The sequence below is a fragment of the Palaemon carinicauda genome, chromosome 27 (genome assembly GCF_036898095.1).
Source record: "Palaemon carinicauda isolate YSFRI2023 chromosome 27, ASM3689809v2, whole genome shotgun sequence".
Taxonomy (NCBI): domain Eukaryota; kingdom Metazoa; phylum Arthropoda; class Malacostraca; order Decapoda; family Palaemonidae; genus Palaemon; species Palaemon carinicauda.
Window position 1 is genome coordinate 13,561,766 of NC_090751.1, and position 12,718 is coordinate 13,574,483.

Here is a 12,718-nt window from a genome sequence, read left to right on the forward strand (position 1 = left end):
TGGAATAAAAAATTCCTGTACCTGTAAATCTAGAAAAAAAAAGTAAAAATAAAGTTACTTATGGTTTAATTTATTGAGACTTCTATCAAAGGTGGTTGGGAGGGATACCTAACCTTGGAAGAGAGATTGAAGGTGAAAAAGATGCTGGATACCAAAAAGACCGCCGACGGCTCCGCTCCTATCTTCAACGTTGAAGAAAGGACTGGAAGGCAAAACTGTCTCCTTATAAGGAGTACGAGTTGTTGCCCTCAGCCGCCAGCACCCGTTCTGATTCCAGTAAGGGAGATTAGCTGAGAGGAGAAAAAGAAATGTTGGAAGTCAAAAAGACCGCCGACAACTCCGACCCCATTCTCAAAGCCGAAAACAGGACGGGAAGACAAAACTGTCTCCTTATAAGGAGTAAGAGTTGTTGCCCTCAGCCGCCAACAATCGTTCTGCTCCCAACATAGAAGGTGATGGGGGGATAAGCAGGTTTCTTTTCAATTGCCGCTTAAATTGCAGATTGGCGTTGTTGCAACGTTATCTCGGTGGAGGGTAGCTGCGGAGAAAGGCTGAGAGGGTATTATGATTGTCGATTATGTGTTTGACAATTGCTGTTGCAGTTGCAGGATTGTTGGGGTTAAGATCCTGCTGAAGTAGGCTTGTGTCTTGATTACAGTACTTGCATGGTCTTATTGGTCTATGCTGTGCTGCTGGGTCTTCGCCGTTGTCTAAGATAATTTGCCAGCTGCATAGATATCCCAGTCGCAGTCTGCAGATGATAACTGCGTCCTGACGGGGTGTTTTTCTTTCAATTGGGTGTGGTAATATGTTTGTAGCTTCAATATACCACTTTGCAGATCTTGATCCATCTAGGAAGGCTTGCCTTACTTCACTTGTCTTTTGGATGTTACAGTAGGCAGCCATTTGATTCTTGATGGTTTTTAGTGAAGGTTGCAGAGTAATGCTAATAGTGTGGCACATTAAGGCCGATTTGGCTAAGTGATCGGCATCATCGTTGCCAGAGATTCTGGTATGGCTTGGAATCCAATTCAAGGTTACTTGCCTGTTGTTGCTTTGGTGGAACAAGGCTATTAATTGAATTGCAGTGATGTGGTAAACATTCTCTATAGGTTCCTTGTTGCTGAGGGCCAGAAAGAACTGGTTGAGGAGGTCGACGAATCATCTTGAGGATTCTACAGCAACGTCTTCCTAGTACAGAAGTTGTCAGGAGGGTGGAGATCATTCATCAACCTTTCCCATCTTAACGACTTCATACTTCAGACACCATTTATTACAGGTGATGAGACGCAATGATTTTCTTCTGTCCATAGTCTTAAAAGACTCATAGCTTCAAATGCCAATCCATTGGAATTCTCGTAATTACATTTGTTTTTTCTGGGAACAAAGATGATTAATTTTTGAGTTCTATGCTTCGATCTTTCCACAGCTCTACTAGTGTTCACGAGAGTGTTCACACTAGTTTCAACCTGGTCACGTTTGTTGGAAATACGACTTCTTTGCTATCTTGATGTTTGGCTGTTGTTAGCCGAGTCTTGATTGATGCTATACAGGGGCATTTTCTTGTGTTTTGTCAGGATCTGGGGAACAGTATAAATCTCGAAGTTGGTCCTCACCCCAAGTCGGAACATCATCTGCTTGGAAATGGACATCAATACGATCCAAGGAAAGGTGTTCCCATCTCAGAACAGGTTGCAGAGGTTAAGGAAAGTCGCGACGTCCTTCCTCATGAAAGAAGCTCTCAAAGCAAAGACCTGGCACAGACTTCTCGGACATTTTTCATCCCTGGAATGTCTGGTCCCATATGGAAGATTACTCATATTTTTCACTCAGTGGCAACTCCAGTTAAACTGGCAGTAGAGTTCTAAACCCGCAACTATGCTTGTTTAAACAGCTCGTTCAGTCCAAGACCTGTCCTGGTGTATGAAGGAAAAGGACCTAATGGAAGGAGCCCGTTTGCAAGTTCTTCCTTCGTAACTCATCTTATTCTCAGATGCCTTGAAAACAACAAATTAAAAAGTTTGTTCACCAGCGTCCGACCAAGCACCAACACTGGAAGACGCATTCCAATACCCATGGAATGGACTTTATATGTACGCCTTCTTACAATTTTGTCTTGTCAGAAAAGTAATTAGCAGAGCCATCATCACGCTCAGCCTCCAAATCATTCTGGTGGCACCGAAATGGCCATATGGAGAGTGGTACTCAGACCTTTTGCAACTTCTGGCCAAAGTACAAAGGTAGAACATGGTTTGACCTCCTATGTCAACCACATGATAAGAAACACCACAGTGCAGAAGTCTGGCTGTCTCTTTATGGCTGGAGGTTATTCATCATCCCCTCAGAAAGTGTTTTCATACCCGACTGCAAAGCAATTCTCAGGATCCCTCCAAAAAACTTTGGCAGCAGTCTACCAAACAAAGTGGGCAGTCTTCACTGATTGGTGTTGTAGAAAGAACAAGAACATATCTCCACTAGAAGACTCTGTTCTATTAGTTGTAGAATTTCTAGCAAACCTAGGAGATGAGAAACTCCTCTGTTACCAAGCAAAGTTGGCAGTCTTCACTGATTGGTGTCATTAGAGGAACACCTCTCCACTCGAAGCCTCTGTTGCATTAGTTGCAGAATTTGTTGTATACCTTTGGGATGAGAAACTCCTCTCTGTCTTAGCAGTTAGAAGCTATCGCTCTGCCTTGGACCTAGTCTCCAGACTGAGTAGATAGACCTCTTCCTTGTGGGAATTATCTACCTTGACAAGAAGTTTTGAATAATCTTGAACCCCTTGGGAAATCAAACCCTCCTCCCCCTCCCTCTCCCTGGAATATGTTCAAAGTCCTTTATTAATAGCTTATTGCCTTATACAAGCCCTTGGTTAAGGCCACAGACAAGATCTCACTCTTACAACAATATTCCTACTAGCCTTGGCCTTGTCTGAAAGAGTGGGAGAATTTTATGGTCTGTCATACTTGGTGTCACATGCCTGGTAGTGGAGACAGATCCTTGGTTTAATTCCTTCTCTGTCCTCACTAAAGGAAGTGACCCATGACTGAGGATCAGCTATTACGTCTTGTAAGGGCAGTGAAGCTCTTCATTGAACAAACCATACCCTGTAGACCACACTTATAACATCTATTTGGAAGTATAGGAAGGACAAAAAAGAAAATGTCTAAGAACACTATATCCTTCTGACTTTGCGAAATCGTCGAGAGAGAGAGAGAGAGAGAGAGAGAGAGAGAGAGAGAGAGAGAGAGAGAGAGAGAGAGAGAGAGAGAGAGAGAGAGAGAGAGAGAGAGAGAGAGAGAGAGAGAGAGAGAGAGAGAGAGAGAGAGAGAGAGAGAGAGAGAGAGAGAGAGAGAGAGAGAGAGAGAGATGAGAGAGAGAGAGAGAGAGATTGATTGATTGATTGATTGATTGATTGATTGATTTTGGGTGTCTGAAAGACTTTTTAGTCCATCCCCAGAGACTCCACTTGCTCTTTGGTAGAGCTGTTTACTTCAAGCATTTAGAGCATTCTTGTGATCTTGTCTAACTTATTCTTGAACTCGTTTACCGTGCTACTGCTTACTACATCTGCTGGAAGTCTATTCCAAGTATTTGGTATTTTGTATGTAAAGAAATTGCCACATTGAGTGGTGGTGTATCTTTCAATTCCAGAGTGAGTGAGTGAGAGAGCGAGCGAGTTGCAGTTTTCCTACAATACAAGTCAAAGTTGATATTACTTAAAAAGGTACCTTAGCCATAGAAGCTTAGCAAGGGTCACACTCCCCTCATCTAAATACTAGCCTGGCCGTGCTCTCTCTCTCTCTCTCTCTCTCTCTCTCTCTCTCCTCCCTCTCTCTCTCTCTCTCTCTCTCTCTCTCTCTCTCTCGTATTAGTATTTAATTGATTGTACTGTATGTGAAGATGATTTAGGTGACATTTTCTGTGATTTCAGGAAAACAAAATAGAAAGCACACAACACCAGATGTGAAAAAATAAGGAAGCAACAAGAAATGAAAAGGAAAACTACTAAGGTTTACAAGGTAAGAATATGATTCTGCTGTACAAATCAATCGAGTACTTCACCTGTCTTCCAGATTTGCTTGCATGCCATCTTGTGTATTTGGTTTTGATCTTAGTTGCTGCAGTAGTTGTTCATGTTAACTTTAATTTGAGGCTCTTGTTTAACCAGATGTAGTGTATCTGTGGTAAAGTTTTTGTTACTTTTTATACTTTATTCCATTTATGTTCTGTTTTTTCTAATGAAATTCCATATCAGTTTTTAGTGCTCCAGGCTTTAGAATTGCCCCCAATTTTTCACAAAAGATCACAGCTAAGTCAGATTGCAATGCCAGTTTTACGTCTATTATGTGCTAAAAACTATTTTGATCCGTGGGCTGTTGTAATTTGTATATGAGACAGATAATACTGCCAGGATACAGTTACTTCTGTATACGAGAGTAAACTACAGTAAGTCCTCAAGTTACAATGGTTTCAACCTTGAATATTTTGTGGATACAGCACAGCTTCCTCAAAGGAATAGTATAGTTTTTGTTACTGTTTCAGTTTGTTATTCTGTACTTATGTCCTTCATGTGTTTGTCTAGTCTTAGTTATGTTTCCATGTCATAAATTATGTTTTTTCCTCCATGGATACAAACCCTCATCCTTTAATAGGAGTATCCTTTCAGAGTAGCTGGAACATGGCTGCTAAGATTTATAATGGGGTGTCAGTAGTTAACGGTGGATGGCAAGAAACTCCCCCCCCCCCAACACATCGAGCAGTTATTTTTTTTTCGGCTATCAGGGAGTATAGACTTGCTATCAGCACTCCCAATTCTCGTACAAAGAATTAGCGATTAGTTGGATACACATTCTTGCTTGAACACCTCACAGAGCACACCTCCTTCAGAAGAAGAATTCTCTAATGATGTGATTTCTAAGTCCTGATCCACGTGCGTACACTGCAAACTGCTTACATTCTTTAGAATAAGAACTGGCTTCTTAGGGTGAGACTCATGTTTGCATGTGTTTGCATTTGCATATATATCTTGTAAAAAGATAGCTCTTTCATATTCATAAGAGGTCTAGGGTACAGTCACTGTCACCACTTGGTGACTCTCCTGTGTGCGTAAGCATTACTAGCGAACTTATAATTGTTCCAACACGAAGTACTTACCTCGAACTACTTTCTTAGGAGTATCTGGGATCTCCTCCCATCCGACCAGAATTTTGTGTAGTTTATCCTACTCCCGTTTTCTATGCGGGGCATCTCTGGCGGAGTGATACGCGCCCAGAGACGACCCGGGGTCAGAGAGCATGCTTGCTCAGGTCTCGCTCTCCAGTAAGTTTCTGGTCGCGTTGACGTTAACACCCTGACGCTCTCTCTTAACCCAGTGCGACCCTTTGTGTCCCCGATCCCTTTGTCTCTCACGCGGTCCCCACATGGTCCCTTTGTGTGTTTCCCTATCCTTTCCCTGTGTGTTCCTGTGTCTCGTGGTGTATTACTAGTGCGTTATGGAGCATCCCCGTCGTTGCCCTGGGCCTGTGGCCAGAAAATCGTGTGGCGCTTTCCTCTCTAAGCCCGAAGTTGATCTGCACTCCTTGTGTTCGTCGTGTAGGGGCAGTGTGTGTTCCCCTACAGCCACGTGTCTGGAGTGCGAGACCTGGAATTAAGTGCAGTGGGTGCGGTACGGCACTAAGTAGAAGAAGGCTTCTCGTCGGTCCTCTAGGAAGTCCAGCGTATCTTCGCCCCTCGCTTCGCCCGGCGTCCCGTCGGACAGAGTCTCTCTGCCGTCTTCCCCTACCCAGAGTAGGGAACGAGGTAAGTCTGTTGCGGGGAAGCGGCCTGTGGCCCTTCCCCAGGAGTCTGATTTACCGGACAGTGGTATTAGTGTGTCTTCGGTCCAGGCAAGTGGGGGGCCTGAGGGGGGGGGGGGGGGGGGCAGGTGTGTATCTGGAGGACGGAGCCCTGGTGAAAGCAGGTCCTGTCTCTTCGGATGATCCGATGTGGGGAAAACGGTAACCAGTCTCTTCTCCCGTCTCGTGGGCAGGTTTTTCAGGTGCGTCATCAGCCGAGGGTGTCGCTGAGAAGGACGACTCGCCGCCATCAGACGCCCTTGGGTGGGCGCCTCCGAAGACGCCCTTCAGATCGCCCCTGAGGACAGAAGAGGACTTTGAGACCTGGTTCCCCAGCGAGGAGCTCCCCCGCTCCCCTCCAACGCCTTCAGCTACGTTCCCGGCGGACTTCATGGAGCCTTCTTCGCCGGCCGAACCCCATGCAGATCCACCAGCAATGCGGGGGCAAGTCTCAGCCCCTCTAACGAGGTCCTACAGGTCTTCTGGCTCCTCAGTAGAGGCCTACTCTTACTCGTCGTAAGACGGAGCCCCGAGTGACCATAGGAGACAACGAGGTAGGTCCCGTAGGAGAAGATCTCGATCGCGCTCCCATTCACGCTCTCGACCCTCTCCTCGGGAGGAGATGTTCCAGGTCCCCCAGGAGGAAGTTCAGGAGAAGTCTTTCGCCAGAAGAGGAATGGGTACGGGTCTCCATTCCCCGTAGCCAACTCCTGGGAGTTGCAGCAGTCGCAGGCACCTCGGGATTACGTCCCAGGCCCCGCTCACCAGTAGGCTTTGTCGATGAAAGGAGGTATGACTGGCGAAGGGACTCTTCTCATCAGGCACCAGGGGACAGGCATAAGTCCGCGAAGGTTCCGACTGCACCCGCCCAGCGGGGAGAGTCGCCCCTTCGGTCTGGCAGCCGCGTCCCAGCCTCTAGATCATCGATGAATCGTCCAGAACGGGAGAAACACCTTTTCTCCACGGGCAAGCCCCGCAGACCCATGGTCCGTCGTAAGAAGAGATAAGACCACGACGGAGTCCTCCGTTCCAGCGGCGATGCTTGTCCTACTACCTGAAGCGAAGGAACTGGACCACTCCAGGAAAAGGCCTCCTCCCCGTGCGGCTCCCCCCGTCGGAGGTCCTTCGTCACGAGAGCTAAGGTCCCCATCGGAGAAGGTTGAAGACGGAGAAGTAGTTCGCCAGCGGAGGTTTCCGCATACAGGAGGGTGATAGGCCTCATCCGGCGACACCATAGGCTGAACGAACCTGTGTCCTCTACTGACGAGGTCTGGCTTTTGAGCCTCAACAGATTGGTGGATGCGCCTGTGCAGCAGAGGCCCTCGCTAGCCCTCCTTTTGGCAAGGGATGTGAAGCTGGGATTGGCGCACGTTAGTAAGGTCGTGGCCAACCATGCTGAAGCCCCCAAGAACCAGAGTGCGTCCAGAGTTCTCCAGGGCCTGAAGACGCAGTCCTGGTTCTACCTCCCTGAAGGGGGCCTGCACAGAAGAACCAGCAGTCGCCATCTTGGGACAGGGTGCAGCGGAGGAGAGAGCTACCACGGCACCGGTTTGTTTCTTCCCCGCGGAGACTGCCATGATGGAGGAGCATGGAGGAGCTGTCTAGGGACTTGATCCATGTATCATCATGGCTGGATTGGTGGGCCTCCATGCTGGTAGGATTCCAGTCTGCGCCCCTCTTAATGAGAGAATGCCTTGATGAAATCATTGAGCTTCAGCACGACATTTCATTCCCGTGATGAAGCTTGGTAACGGGCAAGAGGGCTCTCGAACTTGGGGAAATTGCTCCCCCAGTTCGAATCTAAATTTCTCTCTTTCACCTTTTTCTTTTTCTCAATATTACTTCGACCTTATCCTAATTTCATAAACTTTCTTTCGTCTTGCTTTCCAAACTCTATGAGAAAAATTTCCCTCATTATATATGTGTATACATTATGTACATATATATTTTTTTTTTTTCTTCTCTTATGGCTTGGATGTTTTACATCCATTGTAGGCCTGGCAGGGATGTTCATACATCCTTTATTGCTGCCTGCTTTGATGAGTGGGAGGAGGTATCATGGTTGGGAGATGTTTGCATTCAAAGCTATATGTGAGAGTATTGGATGATTTCAGCCATCCCGAAGATGGTTTGGACCTTTTTGGCGGAACTATTCTCAAGTGTTGGGTCTCTGGAATCCAGGGAGATCCAATGCTTTGGGTAGGACTCTGAGCTTTTGGCCGGAAGCCCGTCATTACAGATATGGGATGGGGAGGATGATTCCATAGTCTCTTGGTCTGTCCTAAGAGGCGGGTTCAGCTTACACCTGTGCCTCTATATCTGTTTGGATGCTATCCTCTCATTATGCCGATAGTGGAGAGTGCAAATTTCCTTTCTGACGTGTGATGGCCTAACATTCTCGAGCAGGTACATCAAACTAACCCTTCTCTCTCTCTCGTCTAATGGATTGTTTAAGTAACGAACCCCCATCCCCTGGATACGCTAACTCTCCCCCGGCACTGTTGACGACCTCTGCTAATTCAATTAAGGAAAATTCTGTTGACGACCTAGGAACAAAAAAGGACCCCTCTACTCATGTTTTAAAACCAATTAAGTCGGGTAACAAAGGGAAACTAAGAATCCTTCATGTTATCGAAATTCCAATAAATACTGATTATGATATGATATATAAAGCATTTAGATGCTATGGAGTGATAAAAGAAATTAGAATGAAACTTGAAAATGAAAAATGGCATTCATGGATAACTTATGATAATCATGAAGAAGCATTCAATGCAATATGTAACATCAATGATATCAAAATTAATAACTTAAATGTCATGGGTGCCCTATGTGATAAGATACCAAACAGTTTGGATGTATATAGACCTGCTGACTGATTTGAAAAAGATATCGATTTAACTATGCTCCCCCAAAGAAAGCCAAAATCACCAATGTGGCTTGTTGCTGAACCTAAAGGGAGTAATGGGAATTATTTTAAAATTAGCAAACTAATTGAGAAAAAGGTAGGAGCCATTGCACCAGGTGATATATCTCGCTTTGGGAAAAATAGCTTCTTAATCCATGCAAAATCATACACGCAATCAGTTATACTGTCTAACCTTGAGACAAGCAGTGATGAGGATATGTTAGATGTCAAACCCCACCTAAACTTTAGTTACGGAAGGGGAGTAGTCTTCAATAAAGATCTGTATGAATTTACAGAAGAGGAAATACTAGCCATGTGCCCATTAACAGTGTGGAAAGTGCACAAGATTCCTGGGACGTCAATGATTATCCTTACTTTCCTGGATGCTGATGTGCCTTTCCACATCGATATTGAAAATGAAAGAATAAAAGTTTGACCTTTCAAACAAAAACCCTTTCAATGTTTCAAGTGTTTCAAATTTGGACATCCTTCTAAAGTTTGTAAAAAGGAAAGAATGTGTAGCATCTGTTCCAAATCTTATCATGGAGAGTGTACACTTGAGCCCAGCTGTTTGAACTGCAATTCAAACCATAAATCCACTGACAGGAGCTGTGAGATTTATAAGTTTGAAGAAGCAGCCCTCAACAAATCCAGTGTAGAACACATAAGTGTAGGACATGCCAGCCAAAAGACTACTGAAAAAAAACAAACAGCTATGCAAAGGCACTGAAATCAAGAGAAAATATACCACAGGAGACATCGAACCCACATAGTGCTGCCAGTAACTCCAAGAAAAGAAATACATCATCTAATTATAGTAAAGTTTTGCATGACAAGGTAAGCATATTGCCTTCCAAGGCTTTGCCACTGTGTATTAAAACTCTGGCACTGCCCACTTCTATACAAACTTCATCCCCCATTACCAGCAATAGTACTAACCTCTCTCAGGCCCTGTCCTTGCCTGATTTGATGGAAGTTCCAACCGAAACAAAGTTACCAGGTGCACCTGTGGTAGGGAAGGTGCAAAAACCTGGTAGATCCTCACCACCGATAAATAGGAAAAGAGAGAGACCTCCATCTCTCTCTCCACCCTCCATTAGAAACGTTAAGGTTATGACATCAAAGAAATTTGATGTTTTGTCTGTTGATGTTTCTAATGAACCAGAAGATAAACTGAATAAATCAGAAATTAAAGTTGAGGTCCACCATCCCCCTCAACAAATAGATAAAAAAGATACAAAGAAAAACACAAACGTAAAACCCAACATAACAAGACCACCTCTGAAGAAACCTACAGGTAATGTTAGATTAAAAACTGCTAATTGGAAGACTTCATCCAAGATGTCTTCCAGAAATAATCCATAGTTTTCTCCTCCATTTTGCAATGGAACTGTCAGGGTTTGAGGGTGAAATATGAAGAACTTAAGCTCCTAATTCATGAGCATTCCCCCATAATTGTATGTCTACAGGAAATTATGCTTGATTCTAACACTCCTAGTCCTCGAGAGTATGTTAGCTATAGAACACCATATAATCAACAAGCAGGGAGCCATGGCGGAAGTCTCGATGTACATTCGTCGAGATGTTCCCCAAATACCTATGTCTATACTTACAACCCTGCAGGCAGTTGTTGTACAAATTGATATAGGGAGAAAATATACAATATGCTCTCTGTACTCACCTCCAAATGATAATATTTTATATGATGATTTAGCAGAGGTCATTCAACAACTCCCTCAACCTTTTCTCTTACTGGGAGATGAATGGTAGACATCCTTTATGGGGTGATGTTTTGGCCAACACAAGGGGCAATATTATCTCATCAATTGTGGAGAATGAGGATGTGGGACTCCTTAATACAGGAGAGCCCACACACTTCCATGTTCAGACGGGTACTTTATCATACATTGACCTTTCAATTGCAAGCTCTAACTGCCTTCTTGATTTTGATTGAAGGACATTAGATGATTGGCATACTAGTGATCATGCACCAATCATTATAAACACCAACAAGGGTCTGCCTTTGCAAAGATCGCCACGTTGGAATCTAGACAAGGCAGACTGGGTTAAATTTTCTGATCTAAGTGAAATCGAAGGGAGAGCAGAACAGTTTGAAAGTATTGATGATGCCATAGACCTACTGAATGGAACTCTTCATACAGCAGGAATCAATTCGATTCCCAAAACCACAGGACTATTCAAAAGACGACCAGTCCCGTGGTGGTCCTCAGAATTAACAGCCTTGCACAGAGCCACCAGAAAATCCCTGACTAGATTGCGTAGACGCCGTACTGATGAAAATTTGATATCATACAAAAAATGTAGAGCTCAGTTCCGTCGTGCCATGAAAGAAGCTAGACGCCAATCTTAGGTGGCTTTTGTTTCCTCCATAAACAGTAGAACACCACCATCTTCTGTATGGAGGAAAATAAAAAAAAATTGCAGGCAAATTTACCCCGAACCCACCACCAGTGTTGAAAGTGAATGGTCAGTTTGTGACTGAAGGAAATGAAGTTAGCAATGCCCTGGCCGACCATTTTTTAAATGTATCGTACAAGAGTGTAGCAGCTCCTGGTCACCAGTACAGGAGCATTGAAGAAAAGAAAATTTTAAATTTTGCAACAGGAAGGGAAGAATCGTATAATTCTCCTTTTACTGAAAGAGAACTTGATTCCACACTCGCTATTTGCAACGATACAGCTGGACCTGATGGAATTCCATATGCAATGGTTAAACATGCACATTTTAATACACAGTTATTTATTTTAAGTGTTATTAATAGAATATGGCATGATCATAGTTACCCAAGTGTTTGGGAACTAGCCATTATTTTAGCCTTTTTAAACCCCAGTATGGACAAGTTTTTAGCAGCAAGCTATCGACCTATTGCATTGACTTCGTGTTTATGTAAAATCATGGAGAAGATGGTCAATGTAAGGTTGATGTGGTACCTTGAAAAGAAGGGTATTTTATCACCGATTCAATGTGGATTCAGAAAAATGCACTCAACAACTGATGTGTTAATAAGACTGAGTCCTCTCTTTGTGAAGCCTTTGCTTCCAAACAGCACCATGTGACAGTTTTTTTCGACCTTGAAAAGGCATATGATACCACATGGAGATATGGTATACTTAAAACAATTCATGAACTAGGATTAAAAGGAGAACTACCACTATTTATTCAGTAATTTCTTTTGCATACAGTTTTTCAAGTGAGTGGGGGAAAATCTATCAGAGAGTAAGTGTCAGGAAGGAGTTCCTTAGGGGAGTGTGCTGAGTGTAACCCTGTTTGGACTAGCAATTAATGGGATATCCTCAGTCATTCCCTGGGATGTTCTCCCAACATTATTTGTGGATGATCTCTCAATATCATTTGCTGGCACTAGAATGGCAATGGTTGAGAGAAAAATCCAACTCTCTATTGATAAGATTATCCAGTGGGCTGACATGAATGGATTTAAGTTCTCGACAAGTAAAACTACCATTGTCCATTTTTGTCGTATCCGGGGAGTACATCCAGACCCCGATATATACATTAAAGGTCAACGGATACCATGTGCAAGTGAAGCTAAATTTTTAGGTTTGATATTTGATTGTAGGCTTACATGGGTTTCTCCCTTAAAAGCATTAAAAGCTAAATGTGTTGAAGCTCTGAATATCTTAAAAGTATTGTCCCATACATCATGGGGGCAGACCGCAATACTATTTTAAAATTATACAAGGCCTTGATTTTTTCCAAAATTAGTTATGGATGTGAAATATAATATATTCTTCAGCCACCCCAAGCCGGTTAAAAATATTAGGCTCGATACATCATGCAGGTATTAGATTGTCTACAGGAGCTTTTAAAACCTCGCCTATCCCAAGTCTCCCTGTTGATGCTGGAGAGTTACCTCTAGACCTTTACCGAATGTCTTCCATTATTCGGTATTGGTTTAGATTGCAGAGACTCCCTAACTCTAGCCTTTCAGACT

The 12,718-nt window shown here is 43.8% G+C and overlaps 1 protein-coding gene across 1 annotated transcript in view; it reads left to right on the top strand.

The window, feature by feature from the left end:
- LOC137620540 (triple QxxK/R motif-containing protein-like) overlaps nt 1–12,718 on the top strand; it is a 51,957-nt gene that overhangs the window by 28,169 nt on the left and 11,070 nt on the right. Inside the window, 2 exon segments of the mRNA XM_068350752.1 lie at nt 3,935–3,973; nt 3,976–4,022. Coding sequence (XP_068206853.1) covers nt 3,935–3,973; nt 3,976–4,022 — 86 coding nt within the window.